General features: G+C 37.1%; 1 protein-coding gene across 4 annotated transcripts in view; it reads right to left on the bottom strand.

Annotated features, from left to right (window-relative positions):
• Window positions 1–21543, bottom strand: part of OPA1 (OPA1 mitochondrial dynamin like GTPase) — an 88592-nt gene extending 67049 nt beyond the window's left edge. For 2 of the 4 annotated variants that reach the window (XM_054585139.1, XM_054585141.1), the window contains exons 1-6: window positions 21301–21543; window positions 10777–11098; window positions 10045–10141; window positions 8282–8389; window positions 7730–7783; window positions 6988–7055 (exon numbers count right to left, since the gene is read on the bottom strand). In XM_054585139.1, coding sequence (XP_054441114.1) covers window positions 6988–7055; window positions 7730–7783; window positions 8282–8389; window positions 10045–10141; window positions 10777–11098; window positions 21301–21332 — 681 coding nt within the window. In that variant the 5' untranslated portion in view covers window positions 21333–21543. The remainder of the gene's footprint in view (window positions 1–6987; window positions 7056–7729; window positions 7784–8281; window positions 8390–10044; window positions 10142–10776; window positions 11099–21300) is intronic. The other 2 variants (XM_054585140.1, XM_054585142.1) reach the window with 1 other exon arrangement.
• Window positions 21544–22572: the final 1029 nt, after the last annotated feature.

Genomic DNA, 22572 nt, shown 5'->3' with positions numbered 1-22572 from the left:
ACTCACTACTCTCATCATTCCTATAATTTTTTATGTCATGTTTTTCATTTTTTGTATCATTGCTGTTCATCGAATAGAAAGATCCAACTTATTTTTATTCGTTAAGTCACTTATCATAATTACTTCTTCTGATCACCCAAGTGTTTAGATTTCTCAAAACAATCCCCTTTTAAAGAAGGGAATTCTCATGTTGGCTTATACAGCAGACTACCTGTGCTTTAACTAACATACCAACCAGTATTCTAATTTAAACAATGCCAGAGTGGTGATAAAATATTCCATATTTCTTAACTGTGCTGGTCTATCAGCACACGGTTCTTTTTTATTGTTTGTATCTATATACAAATTGTCCCCTTTCTAGTGATTGTTAACTTTCCTTTCAATTCTGTTACTGAAGGAAGCACTGCAATGTGAATATAGTTGAAATGGTTACCTCCTGAAAAAAGTAGGAAGAAAATAAGAATTAGACATAGAAAAAACTATTTACACTATGCTACATGACTAAAGGACATTACCCTTATCCAATTTTAGGCACAAAATCTCACCCTGAATACCAAGAGACAGACTCTACATCTTCTAAGTTAAGGCCATATAGAATAAGGAAGTGGAAGACATATGTATCCACTGTGCAAGACACACTCCTCAAATGGACAAAACACATTTTTTCCAATAAACATTTTCCCAAGCTCAGACATTATTCTCTCAAGAAAGAGCACATATTTTTAAATGATATATATTACATATCAAATATAATTGTTATAAATAACAATAAAGTTATTATAAACAACTACAGATGATATACTCTTTAACTAGCTACTGTCAATTTGACACTGCAGCTCTCATAGTCTCATATTTCATATACAGTTTGCTCAGTTTTTTTCAGGGCACATGCCTGGATTGTGGGTTCGGTCCCCAGTTAGGGTGCATACAAGAGGCAACCGACTGATGTTTCTCCCTGTTTCCCTCCCTTCCCCCTATCTAAAAATAAACTAGAAAATTGTAAAGTCAGATCAAGAAAATCAGTGATAACTCTAGAAACCAAAATATCAACTGAGAATGCTGCAAAAACCACAAAAGTTGAGTTTGATAGAAAAAATTTAAATAATGTTTTAAAATACATTTTAATATATTTTAGAAATTAACAGCAAAGCAGAACCCTTACTGTGTTTCTTTTTATACCTAGCACCTAGTATAATGCCTGACACATTGCATGTGTGAGAGCCAGCATCTAGAGCAGGGCTTGACATACCTGTTGTGTGAACACATCAAATTACAACCTACTTTTACTTAATACGGCACACAGTTTCCAGCATAAAACCAAACTGGTTTCCTAAAAAACGCCAATTCTGTAGGTAAGCTACACATCAACCCTACAATCAATCCGTCTTGCCCATTTTTCCCAATCCCCAGAACATACGCCACTGAGATTAAGAAGAGGAAATAAATACGATGTTAATTTATGCACTGAAAGTGTAAGTTAACAATGATGCACAGTAGTTGTCATCATTATCACCCTAATAGCCAATATTTATTTAGTTTTATTATGTGCCAGATCTTGTGCTAAAAGGCTTTCCATAATGCTCACAACAACCCTATCAGGTAGGGTTTCCCCTTTTATAGAAGACTGAACAGAAATTCAGAGAAGCTAGGTAACTTGTACAAGGTCACACAAGCTCTGCAGGCAGAAAAGGCAGGATCTGAATACAGGCAAATGTGGCTACAAAGTCTGCACATGATACCAGTCTGCTATCACCTTGGTCTCACTCTCTGTAAAGAACCTTTGACCCCTCAGATTCAGTCTACATTTTAAAGAAGAAAATGGTAGTACTACAATACCTTGGAAGGCATATTTAAATTACTCTTTAGAGAAGCAGTAGGCAAACTATGGCAGGTTGGCTAAGCAGCCCACAGAGACCTTATGGCCTACAAACTTAAAATATTTACTCTCTAGCCCTTTAAGGGAAAGTTTGTCAACCCTTGCTATTATTAATTTTATAAGTAACTTGGAGCCAGAAAAGAACTTTAGAAAAGTGAAGACATCTTCCCCCTTCCATTTAAAAAATATTTCTAGTCATTAAACTACTTTTCAGCTTGAATATTCTGTTATTTGACTAGCTAAAAAGAGCTATTTTCCTATTTCTTTAATCTCCCAGTAATACAAAACTGCTCATGATATTTATAGGGAACTGAAAAATGTTTATTATTGGTAATCAGAAAGAAATGAGTCTTTCAACTTGGATTATTTAACTTGCTCCAATTCAGAAATACAATATCCAATTTTACTATTTTGAAAACTACAAATAATAATTCTAAGAGATAAACAGATAAGTCTATCAGGAAGAGTATTATGAATATTACAATTCCTACCAAATCCTCTTTGGTCTAAGTTTCCTATGAAGTGTATTGCAAATAGTATATAATGGTTTTTAAATGACATAAAAATGCAGTGTGCTTACTGCTAAGGAATAAAATAAGGTTGTCTGATTTGCCACTCCACTTGTCCTCAGGAGACCTTCCCTGCTTTTCTTCCTCTGATCTCTCTGCTTCCCATCTACTATATCCAGTACACAAGTGATTTGGCTTCCTGGCTAAGAATCTAAGCAAGCATATATTGCTAGTTGTTAGATGCCCAGGCAGCCCAAACTTCCTAAATCTGTAGTTACTTAATGGTACTGGTTGTAGGAATTTCATTTTACCAGTTACCACAATTTGTTACATAAGGAATCCCAGAAAGGTAAATACTATTTAAGCAACACTGCTTTGTTACAATTCAGTAGTATATACACTACCTTCCTATTCTTGTTCTCCTCAATAGCTGCCAAATATTGAAGGCCAAGAGAATACACAGGTAATCAGAACAGACAGACATTACATAAAATCTTTGGGCCCACTCTTGTTGGCATCAATCAAATTTATTACTTTAAGTTAGCCTCTCCTCTACTGAGTTAAATCAATCAACTGATTTTGCTAACAGCTCAGCATTATCCTAAGTACTCTGAGAACAGAGGTTTTGTGGTACAAATATTCAAAAGTAAGAATGCAAACCAAAATAGTGTTATATTTGGCAAGTGTTTTAAATGTTAAGAGTGTAATTTATGGAACTAAAATGATTATAGGAGCCTTAATGAACATGACAAACAGGCTGGGCTTTCAGGATGAGTGGAAATTAGGCAAAGGAAAAGGAAAGAGCTACTTCAGCTGAGAGATACAACATAAGCCACACAAATAAGAAATAAAGTAATGTGGGAAGAGCAGTAATGTATGACTGTTAAATAATTATATTTAAAACAGTAATACCACTTTTCATGACTTAGACTTTTAAAAGGCCCTCCAAGTATTTTCTATAAATTTTAATTGTGCTTGTAACCTTCAGAATGACCATATCCTTATTTCTGAGATATGTTTATGACCAATCAGAAACTCAGAACAAAAGCATAGATAATAAAATGTCTCATTTAACAAATTAATTTTCACTAGAACATAACAATCTTACTGAATCTAAAGGAGATACACTAAACAGTCTTGTCGTCTATAATGTATTATTGATCAATATACAGAAAACTATTGATAAATTAATTCACTAAAATAGGCCCACCACTCCAATTTCAAATTTGTTTTCAGGTAGTTCTAAAGGTCTCCAAGTCTCAAAAATATTATTCAGTTCACACCAAGGGCTCTTTCTACTATTTTAAAGAGGATACAAGTTTTAAATTTTTTTGATTAACAAAAAGCATTTATTAAAAAGTGGTTTCAGTATTTTTCCATTTTTTATTTATCAAAGACACATACCAGAACTTTTCATCAACATATAAATAACTATTGTCCACAAACTGAATGGATATAAATCCAGCCGAAATCAAAGAACTTGATGTCTAGTTAGCCCATTCATTGTTGTGTGCAAAGATATGCTTTCTGTAGACTTTCTGAAGACCTCCATTATAATCTTCCGAAACACCTAAAAGTCTAGTGATCCCAGACTGGGAACCACAGGTAATCACTTCATCATGCTGTTCATTCTGTCTGATTCAAGCCAAACAATCTGACATCTGTGTTCCCTCAACTCCCCATCACTTTCACGTCAGTTGACTTTGAAAGGTTCTAACTGTTCCTCTACTTGCCAGCACTTCTGCAGATGTGTTCTCCTATTAGAAAGCACAAATCTTTTAGTTCTAGTTGTAGAAATGTTTTCAATTTGTTACTGTTATTTTTAAATATTTGGTTCACATTTACTTTTACATTTCTAACAGAAGTATAGCCGGAAACTTAGGCACAAACCAGACAACCATTAAGCTAAGGCATGACTGCTTCAAACCCTGAATACCATTTTAAATCTTGAGCTTTTGGACACCAGACTGAACCAATCACAAAGGAATCAGCTAAACTCTGGATGCTAACCTACCACCCCTGGTCATTGCCCAAATGTTCATACTTGATGTTTAGAGTATTTTCAGAAAGCCTAGGGCTAAGCTAAGGTCTCTCCTTTGTTATCACAAACCATCAGTTTGTAGAAAGGGCTCTTAAAATCAGTTTCTCTACACCTTGTCTGAATGGTTCTTTATTCTCAAGTATAACAGGTAACAGTCAAACATTGAAACTGTAAGGCTGCATAGTAATAAAATTAAAATCACTAGAAGAGGCTGAAAATGTTTTGCCTGTATATTAATTTTTTTTAATACCAGCATTTGCTACAATTTGATTTAGCCTGTAAAGAAAGCAGCTTCACTCCAACTCCAGATTTACTATTGTTAGAAATAATAATTGGTCAGCCTTTTTAATGGGCAAGATAATCACTATAAACTAAGAAAAAACTAAAAGAAGATAGTCTACAAGGGCATTTATCTTCAAACAAGCAAAGGAGTAAATTACAAAATAAAGCAATAAATTTGCTTTCTATGTATAAAATCAAATCTGTTGTATTATGTTGGCCAAACAGTTTGTTCAGTTTTTTAGGTGCAATGGCCATAGTAGGACTTAGTTGTCTTTAACTTAGTTTGAAACAATTTTGTTAGATTGTTTTGTGACTGCTGTCATATCAGTGTGCATTTTAAAAAAAACTAATCAAAATTGGTGAATTTTTGTGCAGTCATTTTAATATTGAAGATGAAAGAAAATAAGCAACGTTTTCAGCATATTATGCTTTATATTTCAAGAAAGGAAAAGATGCAACTGAAACGCAAAGGATGATTTATCTGTACAGTGTATGGAGAAGGTCCTGTGACTGATCGAACATGTCAAAAGTGGTTTGCGAAGTTTCTTGGTACTATTGACATTTTGGCCAAATAATTCTTTGCTGTGGGGCTGTCTTATACATTGGAAGACATTTAGAAGCACCCCTTGTCTTCACCCACTAGAAGCCAATAGTGGGTGATTGCCGAGATACTCAAAATATCCTAATCAATAGAGTTATTGGTGAAAAAGAAAACTGTGTCTTATTTTACGGTAAAAACTAAACGGACTTTTTGGCCAACCAAATATAATTAAATTTCCTAAGATCTGTTCTCTTGTTTCTTCTATACTCTAGAGCTCCTGATCTTCTATTGATCATTCATTTATCACCTTAGTAAGATTTTGAGGTAATTATCTGAGCCAGGCCCTAAAGTAGACTTCCCATTGACCAAAACGATCCTAGGCTCTATCAGAGAAAAGCAGAGATGCAGACCTCCACTAACTGATCTAGGCAACAAGAAATCTTGTCACTTGAAAACATACTACCATATCTTAACAGAGGTTCCATCTGCTCAATTGGATTAGCTCCTCTCTGTACTGTAAGTCTACCTGCAGTAAGGGCCAAGGATGGCTGGAAGTAACTGTACATAATAGGCTAATTTCCATTTAATTTTTTTCTTCCCAGTATCATGAGTCAAGGGTATCCCTTGGTTAAAATAGAAACAATGGAAAAGGTATCACAAAAGATCAAGTTAAAAGACAAATGCACACACAAACATGTGCATAGACACACATATTTTGAAGTACATATTTTTCAAAAGATCAAATTTAAAGGCAAGAGAAAAAAATCTTTTGAAATATAATTAAAACTTGGATTAGGTAAAAACTTCAAAGTTAAAGGACAGGTAGAGAGAGAGAAACCTACACAAAGAAATTATTTTCTCCCTGCTTCTTAAATAAACATAATTTCTTTTTGCTGTATTAAAAGTATAATAACCCTCAGTATAAAAGCTACACAGTCCATATTTAATTTATAAATGTTCAGAGTATCTTTCCAGATATCTATCTAGATATATATATTTTTAATATTCAAGGAATGAGTTATCTTACCAATTCAAAAAGATAAAAAAAAAAAAGAAAATGTCAGGTTAAAATACAAATACAGAGGAATGTATAAGTTATTCTACATAAGCAATTATCTTAAAACTTCCATATGGATTTTGTTAATGCACGTACTGAAAATACCATAAATAACTCCGTACATAATTTTGTTGACTATTAATGTAACAGAATTAATTTATTCTCTAATAACCCATTTCCTATTCCTCTAATACTCCCCATAAGTGTATGCCATAAAACAGACAATGGTCTGTTGTAAAACAACAGAAGATGTTTCATGAAAAAACGTTCTGGTGCTAAAGCAATCTGGAAAACCTTGTACACTGACTTCTCCCAGAGCTCCACAAAGTACACGAGTGCATTTAAGATCTGTGAAATCCCAGGGACAAGAAAAGAAGCCTGCTTGTTTACTTATACCAGCTTCTCCCATATACATTTAACAACAAAACCCTTTGTTAAGGACAAACCTTTGAAATAAATTATTTCACAGAACATACTCGAGAGAAACAGGCTGCTCCAATTATATGTCTAAAACTGCTGTATCTACCTTGCATTTTTTTAACCAAGATTAGTAACAATACTCTACTTAGGTGTTTTATATTTGCTCCTCAGATGCTATCATTTTCAGATCTTCCAGATAGATTAAAAACTTTTTAAAATCTTACAAGATAACCTATGTGAAGAATTCTCCTTTATACTTACCTTTCTATAATGCTTGTCACTTTCGGATCCATGATCTGTTGCTCTAAATGCAGTTTCTCCAGGTGAACCTTCAAAGATAAATATGCAGTCCTTTAAATTCTCCAGTGACGTCAATAATCTAAATTCCAAATTATGTCTAGTCAATTAAAAGGTAAATGGATTTTCAGAGAAAGTATCATATTTTGGAAAACTATTCCTATTTTAAGGAATATACTGGTAACCTACACAAAGTATTTTTTAATATTGCACATGTCCAACATATTTTTTTAAATATCAGTGAAAATTACAATAAAAAATAAGACAATCTTTGATAAGTATTTTACATGAGCGTACTTACAGTTTGGCCATATACCACTGCCATTATGTAAAGAATATGTATAGTAAAAAATTAAATTTAAAATGTCACCTATGACAGGACAGATGAGACAAACTAAAATTACTTTTCATTTCAATTATCAAAACTAATCAGATTAATTTCAAGAAAATATTCTGATAAAGCAAGCTCTTTTTAATAGTTTTAATCTTAAAATACAGATACATATTTAGAAATTTTAGTTTTACTACAAAATAATTATTCTATTATTTGCCCCTAAAGGAGAATGAATTTGCCCAATATAGTTCTGGGGTTTTGAAATTCATTATAAGCAGTGTTATAAATTTGGTCTGCAATTTTATTTGCAAGTAGTTTATTAGAAGCATTTAAAAGGCATGTTAAGGTCAGCAAAAATGTCTGTTTACACACCTAACAAGAGAAGCAGGTCAGAAGCTCCTATGACTTCACTAACCAATTTGTGACCTGTGAAAAATCAGCAGAGGGGGAAATAGAAATTTAAACTTTAACAGGAATGAGCAAACAAAGATGTCTGAGATCTCAGATGTATATCAAGATAGGGCAGTAATTGGGCAAATACACCAGGATTAACGTTAGTAATTCTACTCAGTATGGTCCATTGTAATTAAGTTTGTTTTAAAATCACTAAATTGGCTCTAACCAATTATGAAAAGCAAACACATAGGAAGTCTCATCTATTTGTCAAGAAAGTGATATTTTTCTCTCACTGACTAAAGCCTGGTTTGTTTAAATTGTTGCAAACTTTTATTCTGTTGGATTAAACAAAAATTAAAAGCACTGCACAATAAAACTTTGTATTTATATATATTTTTCAAAAACCTGTGTTTCATTTGTACTGTGTTTTCATTTAAAAGATGGGAATAAACAAATGAATACATTTAATTATTTTTCCTCTGTGGTTCCTGACATTTTAAATGAGATCAAACATAGGTCCGTTCTTACCTGTGGTGAAAAAGTCCTTCAATAAGCTGAGACTTTCAAGAATTTTGTCAAAGTCAGGAGCCAACTTTGCAAGGTCCTCTGAATTAGGAAGGGATTTTCTAATTTTCTCTGAAGACAAGAACAAAAACAAAAAAACCTCATTTATAGTTTCAAAGCAATAATTTGACTACTAAAACATTAATAAAATTTAAATATCATATATAAATTTAAATTAAAATCTTTTCCCATTTTCTCCCTATTATACTACGAATGCTAGATATATCTGAATCAAAGTGTTATTCTGATGATATTCTGCAAGCCATGAAATTTTTAAAAGGACTCACCAAACATATGGCTTAGGTGGAGACTTTTAATTTACAAGTTAAATGCCTTGAGACAGAAGCACTGTATTAACAATGTTAACACTGGATTGGAATCAGAAGTACTTTTTGGGAGGAAGTCACAGCACAGAGGCAAAGGTTCAAAGGAAAAAAAAAAAGAAAAATATCTCTTATAGTATCTGGCCTAACCCCAAAATGTGATCACATCCCAGTTCAAGTTCAAGAAGAGAAATCCATTACTCTTTCCCTCTTTTCATAGTCCCTGGTACACACTGGAAATAATTAAGAGCCCAAGGGAAGCTTTTATTTTACTTTTGTTAGCTCTGTTTATAAAATGGTCCAAGCATTTATTTTTGTTTAAAAACATTCAACAATTTTGTCCATGTCTAGTACAACTTTACAGAGTCTTTTGCATTAGGAAGGGCTTTTCTCATTTTCTCAGAGAAGACAAAAGTGCAGAAATATTCTCAAAATAAGAATATATGCCAGCTATTATTCTAAGTGTTATAGAAGTATTAACTTAATCTTAAGAGCAACTCTACAAAATGGCTGTCATCAACCCCATATTACATATCAGGAACTGGGGCTCAGAGGTTATGTAACCAACCCAAGCACAGAGCAAAGTGGGGAGAGTTAGGGTTTAATCCCAGGATGTTTACGTTTGGAATCCAGGCTCTCAGCCACTACACCAGGGTGCTGGAATATTAGGAAAATAATTTGGAAGAGTACTTTTCCTGCAAATACCTTTGTCAACACAGCAGAGTTTTATCTTTACAAAGTGTTCTGAGTAATTGTATGTAGCCATTAATTCCACTCTCAAATATACTTAGCTAAGTTAAGAAATTAGTTTAAAAAGACTGAGGAAAAAATTTCATCCACAAAATTTTAAAGATCACCATGACTTACTGACAATCATAGCTACCAAAATACTTTGTCTCACTGGTTAGAAAAAGGGGGACAGTGGCTGATAGTAGGGAGAAATTACTCTGGACAAGAGCAGACTTGAAGAATCTGCTTACCAAAAAATAGAGGTAACTAAGGTATCTGTTCAAAAAGAGCTAGTTAAGTGGATTATAGTACTTTAGTTCTGGGTAACATACAACACTGAAAATGATGTTTGAGAAGGTTGCTTGGCAGTATGGAAAACGCTAACAAAATGTGTTGAGTAGCAAACTAAAATATTAACCACAAACACAGAATAAGTTCAGTTAAAAGAAAATGTTCCATAAGAACAGTGGCAGCTTTGTTAAAGTAATGAATTAATGAATACTTTTCTTTTCCTCTCAAGTTTTTCTTTGATATTCTATTATTCTTATAATTAAAATGGAACTACTGAACATTAAACTCATGAGTTAGGAAACCATCTCAACACAACTTGTTCTCTTTCCTATAGATATGTGCTCCACCCGAAGAAAAAAGTATTTTAATGCTGATTATACAAACCTAAATCGATATACTCATCAATCTCCCAAACAATGTCAGGCACAATCCATTTATAGTCACTAAGGTCTGGTATCATATCTTTCCATTGATCAAAAGTCTAAAAGATAAGAAAGAATGCCAATCAAATGCTCTGAATGCCATATAAAAATATAAGAAAAACTATTTTTATTTATTTAACACATGCTAATCTACTAAGAATGATACATTATGCTCAAAGTTTTTACAAAGTGTCCTCGACACTTCAAGAAACAAAGTAACAGGCAAGCATACAAAAATGTAAATGTTCCTTTACTGAACATGAAAAATATAAAAATTCAAAATATATTCTCATTTCCAACAGGTTTCATGATCTAGTTTAAACAATACTGTGGAATAGAAGGAAAACTTTGCCTCTAGTCTTAGCCAAGGAGTGGTTGCATGAATATACCTCTTAAGTTTCTTATCTGTGCAACTAAATGGCAAAACTGAAAATCAAACCAAAGTGTTCTCACTCCCAGCACAGTTTTCTTTTCACTAGGTCATTTTAATATCTGATAATTATAACTAAGACTAAGAAGGTGTTTTCCTATTACCATTCACACCATTAAAATAATCTAGCATATAGCAGAGACATAATAAATATTTAAACATCCAATTATATTTTATTGCACTAAAGAAAAATTACTTAGTTCTATAAAACCTTAAAATAAACTCACTAAATAACTGGAAAAGCAGTAGGAAAGTTAAACTAACCTTTTTGGCTGTATAGCCACCCCCAACAGCAGATCCCAGTATGAGATACCGAAGTTTTAAGAGCCTTGCAGCTAATCTTGCTGGCCAAAAATTCCTGTGGGGCTGCAAGCCATATTTAACTGGAGAAAGTTTCAGTTTACGTAAAGGAAGGTTAGTTAGAGAAGAAAACTGCTGAAAAGATGTCCTGAGTTGGGGTCTTTGAAGCTTTAAGGTAGGATGGTGATGTGAATGATAAATACTTCGTGAAACCAGATGTACTTTTTGTAGTGGCAGTCTTCCTTTTGTTCCAGAGCTATGTTTCACTAGAGATTGGCAGACCTCACTGAAAGAAAAATGGGTATGAGAGAAGGGTTAGATAAAGCAACAAAGCAAAGGAGATAATATAAAAAGAGCAATATACAAAAGGGAAAACACACATACATGTGCACATGTGGCCAATCCACAATATCATACAATAGCTTGTACTTATTAACATTTGCTATGTGACAGGCAATGTTGCAGCATGTGTGACCTCATATAATCCTGCTAATAACCTTATGATGAATTATCCTCATGTCGCAAAAGAGGAAAAGGTGGCACACAGACATAAATAACTTCCCTAAGTGCACAATGACATAAAGAGCAAAGGTGGGATTCACTCAGGCAGTGGGACTCCACAGCCTGTTCTCTAATTTACTATGTGGAGGCTATGATCCAAGGAATTGCAATCAAAAAGCAATATTGTGGGGACTTACTTTATTAATGCTATTCACTGTAAGTAAAAGTCAAAAACAAAATGCATGCCAACTTTTGCTTTATTTTTCATTATATTTTATTGATTATGCTACTACAGTTGTCCCAATTTTCCCCCTTTGCCCCTCCACCCAGCACCCCACACTCCCTGAGGCAATCTCTACACCACTGTTCATGTCCATGGGTCATGTGTAGGTTCTTTGGCTACCTACTCCATTTACTATACTGTACTTTACGCCCCCATGGCTATTCTCTAACTTCCTATTTAAACTTCTTAATTCCCTTACCTCTTCACCTATTCTCCCACATTCCCCTTCCATCTGGCAAATATCAAAAAACTGTTTGTTTCCATGGTTCTGTTTCTGTTCTTCTTGTTTGCTTAATTTGTTTTTTAGATTCAATTGTTAATAGCTATGTATTTATTGTCACTTTATTGTTCATAGTTTTGATCTTTTTCTTAAATAAGTCCCTTTATTTCATATAATAATGATTTGGTGATAATGAATTCCTTTAGTTTATTCTGGTCTGGGAAGCTCTTTATCTGCCCTTTGACTCTAATGATACCATTGCTGGGTAGAGCTATCTTGGCTGTAGGTCCCTGCTTTTCATGACTCTGAAAATCTCTTGCCAATCCTTTCTAGCCTGCAAAGTTTCTTTTGAGAAATCAGCTGACCGTCTTATGGGAACTCTCCTGTAGGCAATTAATTGCTTTTCTCTTGCTGCTTTTAAGATTCTCTCTTTATCTTTAACCTTTGGCATTTTAATTATGATGTGTCTTGGAGTGGGCCTCTTTGTATTCATCTTGTTTGGGACTCTTTGTGTTTCCTGGACTTCCATGTCTATTTCCTTCATCACATTAGGGAAGTTTTCTTTCATTATTTTTTTCAAATAGATTTCCAATTGCTTCCTCTTTCTCGTCTCCTTCTGGCACCCCTATGATGCGAATGTTAGACTACCTGAAGTTGTCACAGAGGCAGCTTATACTATCCTCATTTTTTTGGATTTTTTTTCTTATTGTTATTCTGTGTGGTTGCTTTTTGCGTCCTTACCTTCCAAATCACTGATTTGATTCTTGGCTCCATCAACTCTACCACTGTTTTCCTGTAAATTGCTTTTTATTTTTAATTAGTGTATCCGTCATTTCTGCTTGGATCTTTTTTATGCTGTTGAGAGCCTCACTAAGTTCCTTGAGCATCCTTATAACCAGTGTTTTGAACTCTGCATCTGATAGATTGTTTCTCTCCATTTTGTTTAATTCTTTCTCTGGAGTTTTGATCTGCTCTTCCATATGGGCCATGTTTCTTTGCTTCCTCCCTGTGTTTTGGCAGCCTCCCTGTGTTTTGTTTCCATGTATTAGGTGGAGTTGCTATGACTCACTGTCTTGGCAGTGTGGACTAATGCAGTAGGTGTCCCGTAGGGTCCAGTGGCACATCCTTCCCTACCACCCATACTGGGTACTTGAGGTGAGGTGCTCCCTTTGTGTGGGCTGAGTACACCTTCCTGGGATTTACCCAGGCCAGTCAGCTGCAAGGATTGGTTGTGACCACTGACCACCAACCTCCACCTTCCATGGAGGATCAACTGCAGAGGCAGGGTGGTGATGCTCTGACATGATCTGTAGCTGACCTCTGGGTACGCAGGTTCTGGGGTTTCCCAGGTGGTGCTGGCCAAGGTCAGCCCCGTCCTGTGTTCTCCCTGGGGCCATCCTGCATGAGCTATAAAGCAATTTGAGATGGCTGCTAGTTTTCCTGGGTTTGGAGATTCCCAGGCGAAGCGAAGCTGTGAATCTAGGTTGGCTACTGCTAGTGCTGGGCCTGCAGCCACTTAGCAAGAGGTATATAGGCTGGGGGCTCACTGAGGCTGGCTGTTGCTTGCTTGATAGGATTTAGCAAATTGTGAAGCATGAGCCAAGACCAGCCATTCATATAAAAAAGCAGCTTGGGTGGCCTGTAAATTGGGTGGGATGGAGTCTCTGGGGATCTCCAGGGCAGGACAAAAAGTGTTAGCCAGGTTGATGGAGTTTCAGATATGGCACCAGCCTGCTGGCTCTGTGGCTCTATGGCAGGAGAGCTCAGGAAAGGGACAGAGACTTCTGCCCACCTCTCTGTCCCCCAGCTCTGGCCTCGATGCCAGACACTGCAGTTTCTCCCTGTGTGCCACTGGTACTTTTCAAGCTGCTACCCCATGCTGGAGCTTAGAGGGAATGAGTTCATGTTTGTGTCTGGGTTTTTAAGAGGAACTGCTTGGGACTCTAGAAGTTTCTTCCACTGACTCATTCTGCACTGGTTTTTGCAGCCAGAGTGGGGATGTATCTTTTTGGCACTGGAATCCTAGGTTGGGGAGCCTGGTGTGGGGCTGGGACTCCTCACTCCCAAGATATCCCTCCCAAATTTTTATCCGCCACATATTTATGTGGGACCAGTCTGTTCTGCATCTCCCCACCTCCAGCCAGTCTGGATGGATGTGGTTTCTTTAATTCTGTAGTTGTCAGACTTCCATTCAACTCGATTTCTGATGGTTCTGAGTGATCGTTGTTCTATACTTTAGTTGAAATTTTGATGTGGTTGTGCAAGGAGGCCAGCCATGTTTACCTAGGCCACCATCTTTACCGGTGGTTCTCCAAATTTCTGCTTTCAAGTAGGAAACTCCAGCAGCTCAGAAAAGCTATCCTTGTCCATTCATCTATGTCTCACTGTGGTAAGATGGACCAGGGGTAGAAATTAAGGGAAAATCATTAACACCTCAGGTATCTGGCTCCCCAGAAAAATCAAAGTAGCAAAGACCAATCAAACAAACAAACAAACAAACAAACAAAAACACCTAAAGGAGAAGAGATTCTAAATGTACACATTACTAGGAGGTGGGTGGAGGTGCAACAGGATATAGGGGGATAAATGGTAATGAAAAAAATACAATAAAAACTGATAATAAAAATAAAAAATAAATGTGTATGTTACCATCTAAGCCTTGCTCCTTCCTAGCAGAGAATGAAAACTGAACACCAACAACTGCTTGCCTGATTATTTATCCTATTCAACATTCCTTCATAGTGTTTATTATGGGGCAGGCCCAGTTCTCAGTAGTTTTAAAATATTAATTCATTTAATTACATTGGACTAGAAATTTCTTCAGAAAAACCATTGAGAAACACATGAACAATTTGTGAAGAAGGACAGCGGGGGAAAGGAGGTACCTAAATGCTAGGCATTGTGCTAGAGGTATTCACAAATGCTACTACTAACGTTCAGGAAAACCTGGTATGGTAAGTATCCTTATTTTACCAATTTTCCTTTTTTAAAGTGTCTTGCCTAAGGACGAATGACTAGTAAATGGTGGAAGAGGGATTGAAACCAAATTCAGCCTGTCAATATAGCACAAATTCTTCCCACAGGGGACACTAGTGAGTAAGAGTATGGGAAGTAGTAGATATACAAACAGGTGTGGCCTCAGATAGGAGGTTGTAGTTATTTTGAAGCATCAGCCACCTGCTCTGGAACCCTAGGATGACTGAGAGTAGGCCTCGCTCTGATTTAAGACTTACAGGACCCCTGCAACTTGGGAAACTTGAGGGAAACAGGACTTAATCGTAGGAGAAAATATACATTTTGGGTTTAGGCACATTGCTCATTTGTAATTCTACATGTAAAAATTATTTCTGGTCACAAAAAATATTCGTCTTTTACAATTTGGTGAACATTCTGTAAACTTTTTACAAGCTCTGACTCTGGAGGCTTGCTCTACGGCCGGTGCCCATAGAAAGGTCGTGTGCACCTTTCCCCACCCTTTCTTCTCAGCTGCGCTTTCCTTGCCTCTCTTTCTCCTAAGCTCCAAGGGCCTCCCGCCCCCTGCTTTTCCCCTGCTCTGTAACTTGTTTCCTGAGCCTGCTTCTTCTACTGCTCACTTCTTCTACCTTTATGACTCTCTAAATAAGCTTCCTCTTACAGTTTGAAAAAATTCCAACTTCAGGGTTTGAGATATTATGATTAAGATACACCATAATTTCCCCTACCTTATAAAAAATAAGTTATGTCATCTTTTATTAACCAAGAAATTAAATTCTCCTCCCCACAAACTCAGCATATAAAAAGCAAAATCCCACTTGGCATCAAAATAGGCTTTACCCCAGCAATCATACACACATTAAAATTAATAATACAACAAATACCTCTACGTCAAAGGAGTGGAGACAGTTAAGTGGTACAAGCGTTCACAGGAAAGTGAGTGATCTCTAGGGGTTGAGGTAGTCAGTGAATATTTCCCAGAAAAAGTAAAAATTAGGCGGGAGGAGTGAAAGAACGGCAAAAGAAATTCTAGACAGAGAGAAGGGCACTGAACTAAGACAATGAAATGGCACAGACCTAATGAGTTAGCATAAAAGGAACACAGTGGAAGGTGAATTGGAGAGGAGGTCTAAGAACAAACTACAGAGCCACTGAACATCAGGCAGAGTTTCAAATTTATTTTGTAGGCAACAGGCAGCCAATGAATATATCTGAGTAGAATACTAATTAAACAGTAATTTGAAAAGATTAAAGGCAATGTGCTATAGACTGAATGTTTATGTCTCTCCCCAATTCATATGGTAAAGCCTAATCACCAATGTGACAGTATTTGGGGGTAGGGTCTTGGCGGGGAGTAATTAGGTTTTTACGTGGTCCTGAGGATAGAGCCTCCATGATGAGACTGATGCCCTTTTATCAGGGGACAGAGGATAGAACTCTCTTCCCACCATGCTGTATGGATAAACTTTGGTTCCAATCACAGTTTCATTGCTTACTAGTTGGGCAATCAAAGGCAAATTATGACTTTACCCAAGCCTCAGCTTTTCAGTCTGTTAAAACGAAAGCTTCCCTTCTCACTGTATACATTCTTTATAGGCAATCTTATTCACACCTATGTCCTCAATTACTATCTACATGCCTATGTTTCTCAAATTTATGTCTAAAATAAACAGTTAAGTTCCAGATCCTGCTGTCCAACTGCCTACGCAAAATTACTACTCAGATATTTAAAAAACCCTCAAATTCAAGATATCCAAAACCTTGGTATTTTTCCTTCTCCTTCTCCCCAAAACTCTTTCTTCCAGTACTCATTATCCCAGAAAGTGGGATAAGCACCTAACTGGTTACATAAGCCGCAAACCTGGGGACCACTCTTGGCACCTCCTTTGCCCTCAAGTTCTGCTAATTCTACTTCAACATATATCTCAAATTTCCCACTTCTCCCATCTCTACTATCATTCATCATGTGGGTGGCTACAAGGGTCTGTACGAAGGTGTTCTTCACAGCACAACCAGAGCATTCTTCTGAAATATAAATCTGATTACTGTCACTCACCTGTGTAAATCTTTTAAATCTCTCCCACGCCCACCCCCACCCCAGTATTTAGAGTAACATCCAAAATCCTGGTCTACAAAGCCCTACACAGTCTGGTTAGTCTCTCTCCCTCTCACCTCCAGGCAGGCTTTCATGTAGTTCCTAAATAGTGCCATACTCCTTCCCCCATCAAAGCTTTAAAGTCCACTGTTGTTGGGCACACTCTCTACCTACATAACTCCTATCACTCCTGTTAACTCCTGTAAGAACTGGTTTCACCTCAAGCATTCCTCCTCTCCATGATACCTTCATTCTTATTCAAGTCTCCCTACTACAGTTCCTGGTTCCCTGTATTTTTTTCTTCAGTGCTCATAAAATTTGTGTTACAAAATAGTATATTATTGAATTCACATTGGTCTGCACCATTAAACTGCAATCTCCATAAGGCCAGGCTCCTGTCAGTCTTGCTTACCATTATATGTTGAAAGCCCAGCCCAATGCCTCACACATAGTAGGCACTCAATAAATCTGCTTAATGAGCATACGACATTGGGATAATTAAACAGCAAAATTAAAAAAAAAAGTGAAACATAGCAAAGACCACAAAAAAAAGTGCTCAATAAATCTCGTTTCAATATTAATTGCACTAACCTCTACTAACATATGAATAGCTATTTAACTCTCAAAAAATTATTTGGCATTTTTAGAAGTGTTAATCCAAATATATAACCAAATAGATGAACTCCAGGTCTGAATGGTAATATCCCTAAAATGCTTTTGTTTTTCATTACAGTAAGCCCTCATTTAGTGTCATCAATAGGTTCTGGTTCTGCAACCGGAAGCTAACATGAAGTATAATGAAACCAATTTTACCAAAGGTTAATTGATGTGAACAAGAGTGAAGCTCCTAGAGCATCTCATTAGAGCATGTAATAATGAAATGTTGAATGCAACAACTTTATTCAGCAGCTTGCTATATTTTCTTCATCATTTATTTCCAAACCCCTAAAATTCCCATTTCCACAATAGTGGCAGCAATAGCTGTGGGTGGGGACAACCATAGAGTATATGGTAGTCCAAGTCAGGAACTACATGTAAAATGTTTTTCAATTAGTCTCCTGAAAGAGATAATTGATGCAAAGCAAAATCCTAGTACTTAAGGCATCCTCAAGAATTATTTCTAGTGTTTCCAATTCATGATGTTCTAAAAAGATCAGTGCTCATACAGAAGAGACTAATTTTCTCAACAGGGTGCTCTTGAAACACAGGTAAGAGAATGAAGAGAGGAGAAGAAATTGAGATTCACCAAAGCACCAGCTGGGGAAATGTAGTTCGGGTTACCCTCCACCCTATCCCAAGGTAGCTAAGTGTTAACAGCAACACGTACCTCTAGGCTCAGCAATCTCACAGGGGAGAACTAAGGATCCCTGGTATGTGTGGGAGTGGGGTGGGGGAGTGAGGAGGGATTCTTTCCAGAGTGGGCCCCAAACAATACTAGCATTTGTAACAAGATCGGATAGTCTGTCCACTCCCTAAAAACTCTAAAACAAAGCCTGCTAGCCGATGTATCATACCCTAAAACAGTTTGCTAAATCAGCCTTCTCATTCAAGGGTACCCACATAGGTACCTGTATCAATCATTATTAATCCTTCATGTTTAAATATGATTAGTTAACTAGGTTCCTATAGAAAACCAGCAGGTTTAAGATGAGGATCAAGATAAACAACACTATTAATCTTGAGAAGAGCAAAGATATGAAATTCTAATTAATATTCTCAGGTGGCTTCCTTAAGATATTGAAGATATAAAATAGAAGCAGGTTGTTATTAAAAATAGCAACTGGAGAACAATACAAAATTTACAGAATTTTACACCTCTTAAGAGTTTAATAAATGTTAAAACGGGGTTCATGGAAATTAAAGCCGTAGTGAGATATCTATCTATCTACCAATCATCTATCACCAACACCAGGCAATTCACTAGAACTTAGAATATAAAGAAAGTTGAAGCCATGAGAGAAAAGCTAAGTGACTCACAGAAGTACTACCCAAAAGGGGGTGTGTGTGGAATACAATCAATGGGATTCACAAAATGATCCATAGAGATTCAGGAAGAAAACACTAAAGCTTCTAGATAGAGGGTTTTGTTTGTTTGTTTGTTTTTTGTATCTCGTCAAGATTATATTAGGGTAGATTTATAGAGTATATATAAGATTATATTAGGGTAGATTTATAATGTAAATAAAGTAATTAATTAGCACAGAGGTACATTTATAAGTTCTTAAAAGTGTGCATATACATATATTGTAGTACATGCATACTTCTTTAACAGATCATATTTTGGAAATCATGGACACACACGATCAATCTAAATAAAACAATATTCATATAACAGATATCAAAAAAGAAAAAAAAACAGGAAAAAAATGAAGAAATTCCCAGAACTGAAGAATTTTTTTAACAGAAAGGCCCACTGAGTGCCAGGCCAGATTGTGGCGGGGGGGAGAGGGGTAGACAGTGGGAAAAAGGGTAAGACCCACACCTGCACAAAGCCTTGAGAATTTTAAGATAAGGCCAAGATCCTGAAAGCTTCCACGAAGGGAAAAGCAGGATATGTTCAAGTACAAAAATCAGATGTCCTGCGGGTTTGTATTAGTAACAAAGGATGCCAGAAAAAAAATGTAGCACCACCTTCACAGTCTCGAAGGAAAAGGATTTTGAACAGCCTTCTATAAGCCAAACTAAAGATCAAACATTAAGCAACATTAAGGGTTTTCCACCGAATCACCTATTCTCTCTCATCTACCATCACTCTTAACCTGTACATCATTGCCTAATATCTAATTCTTTTTCAAAAGTTTTAGATAAATATTTATTGCACTTAAATAAATGTTGGTTCTTGGTCTTCTTACATGCCTATCTGCATGCATTTAGATATATATGTCAAAAAATGTTAATAGTTCCATCTGTTAAACAATAGGAAATTAAATGTACTTCTTCAAAACATGCAAAGAACTACAGCAAAAAAAAAAAATTCCCAAGTTTGGCATGTTGGACTTCTCACACCTCTCCTTCTGCAGGTAGCTAAATTGTGCTATCCACATAAGATGACATTTTTAAACTACAACTCTATGGACTCCGTAGTAACTTTAGAAACAATTTAGCCTAACAGCATCCAATTGAATAAACAAATATCAGTTATTTATGTTTGTTTTTAAACTCAATTTTAAAGTTTTTCCTACATATCTTAACTGCTTCAGCAAAGTATGTTGTTTTCTGCAGTCTTTTCTATTTTTATTTAAAGAAAATTAGATACATTTCCCCAGTAAATACAGAGTAGAAATAAAAAGGTTGTAAATAACTTTAGTACCAAGGGCTGTGGATTTACTCAGAAATTAAAGTTCCATGATTAGGAATAATTTATTTAATTATTCTGGTCGACAAAAACTATAATTATTGTATGCCATCCAGTTCTGAATGTAAATTCAAGCTAAGCTTCATGAAATAAATGGATTCTATTCCTTATAGACACTATAAATTACCTATACAACTTAAAACGTTCTGAAAAAAATTCAAGACAGGTGTTTACAGGTTAATTTAGGAAAATCAAGTTTTGTCTAACCTTGCTTAATGTGTATTGCTTCCCATCAAATGCCTGAAATGAGTTAACTCTGAAGGTATCTAAGGATATTAAAATACAACTACATGTAAAGATAAAGTCATTTTAATTTCATTAAAGTCATTAATGCATATAGTAACCCATTGAAATGAAAAGACTTCTATGATTTCCTACTTAGGATTAAACCAAGCTAGGGCAACAATAACAGTGTGATTAAAAAAGCAGTTCCACATTTACTACCGCGCATCCCAAACCAAGCCTCCTTCCCTAGCCTCTGAAAACAAAAAACAAAAAACTGCCAGCTATTAAGAAGGTATCTCTGATCACCATCTCTGACACCGTATGCGTCACTGCTCCAGGTCTGATTCCAAAATCCCGGTTCACTCAGCGGATCAGGGAAAGAGCCAGAGTCTCCCTCACTCCGGGAGAAGAGCAAAAGCACCTGCAGGAGCAACGTAGGCCTGGCGTGGAGGTAGAAGAAGGAGTTAAGAGAAGCGGAAAGGATGACACAGAGGTAGAAAGAGACCGGGGAGGGAGAGGGCAAAAACAAGAAGCAACCAGAGACAGAGATAACACCGAGGTCAGAAGGGTAAAGGGGCAGGGACAATGGAGACAGGCCAAGACTGAAAGGCGCCCAGAATCTTCCAGTGGCAGAGGAACAAGGACAAGGGCCAGTACTGGAGCTGGCACCTCCGGTAAGCCCAGTCAGGGCTCCTGTCATTTCGGGTCCTCCAATATCCTTCAATCGCCGTCCGTCTGTACTGAGAATTATTTGCACATTCTGATACTAGTGATGGGGCAAACTCGTTTTTCGGAGGCCCTAGAAATAACGGGGCCAGGTCAGAGCCTACACTTACCAGGCCACGGCGGCCCGGCGTAGACGCCACATCTCTCCTCTCCAGCGAGGAGGTCACACAGGCGCTGAGACGGCCACGCGGGAGTCTGGTGTCAGTCCCAGTCCGGCTTCTGCTCTAGGAATGACCCAGGAAAAGTCCCTGGGTAACAAGGACACAGGGAAGCCACTGCAACCCTCCCAATGGCGCATGGACTTCCGCAAGAGCCCTCTCGGCACCCGTACTCGGTCCGTCAGGCAAACAGCCACCTCACCCTTTCTAGGGGAGCAGCACAGAAGGTCCGAGGAGGACTAGCGCATGCGCTCAGAGTCTTGAATTTATTTTTCGTCCCCAACCCGTTCGACTTCTTGGTTCATTTGGATTGAAATACTGAGCCTTGGGGGTTACATGCTTGAGAAAGGGAGGGGTCGAGAGTTGGGGAGGGACGGACTGCTGTAGGTGAGGGGCTGGGAATCCGGTTTATAAAATCTCACGGCGGGATACCAATTGAAGAAAATTTAGGTATTGGGGCATGAAGGTCCTAGAGAGTACAAAATGAAGGCAGTAATAGAGTAATAAAGACTAACGGTTACTCCTTTGCTCCACTCCTCAATTCGGCGTCTTTGTTTGCAGAGCGTTTTCATATCCTTAGAACGACCTCAGGGAGGCAGGAGGAGGAGTGCTCAGCACTCTCCTTAGTCAGCTTCCCTTTCCTGGCTTTTAGGACGTTGCATTCTCCTTTTTGTCCAGGAGTTGCTGCTCCCTACTCTGCTTTGCTGGTTCCTCCTCCTCTTCCAAACCTCTCAAGGTTGGAGGGTCCCAGATCTCAGTGATTTTAGGCCCCTTCCCTTTCTATCTTCACTCTCCCTAAGTAATCTAAGTCAGCTCTAGGGCTTTAAATATCTCCCCCCGCCCCCGCAACTCTTGTCATTTTATGTTTTATGAGGAACTGGGGCCCATAAAAGGAAAGTGGCTTGGGAAAGGTAATGAAGGCAATTACTCCTGTGCCTCTGCTTCACTTCAAGGGCACCCCCCGCTTCCCGCACACACACAAAGCATAAAACAATTCCTTTCAGCTCAGAATCCTAAGTTAGTATCCATCTATTCACAACACCAAGGACAGACCCAGCCACTGGTAGCAAATTTCCCAAATGCAGGACTCCGGGAATTTTCTTTATTATATTTTTTGTAGTGACTTTTAATAGTAGGTCCAAATAGAAACTTGCTATAATGACTTGTGCAAACTGTAGCTCTTTCCAGGATTGTAAAGTAGCATAACAATTTCTTCGTTACCAT

The sequence above is a fragment of the Pteronotus mesoamericanus genome, unplaced genomic scaffold (assembly GCF_021234165.1).
Source record: "Pteronotus mesoamericanus isolate MK-2021 breed Mesoamerican mustached bat unplaced genomic scaffold, CSHL_Meso_final contig_82, whole genome shotgun sequence".
Lineage (NCBI taxonomy): Eukaryota > Metazoa > Chordata > Mammalia > Chiroptera > Mormoopidae > Pteronotus > Pteronotus mesoamericanus.
Note: the sequence above shows the minus strand (reverse complement) of the source record. Positions and strands in the feature narration are given on the sequence as shown.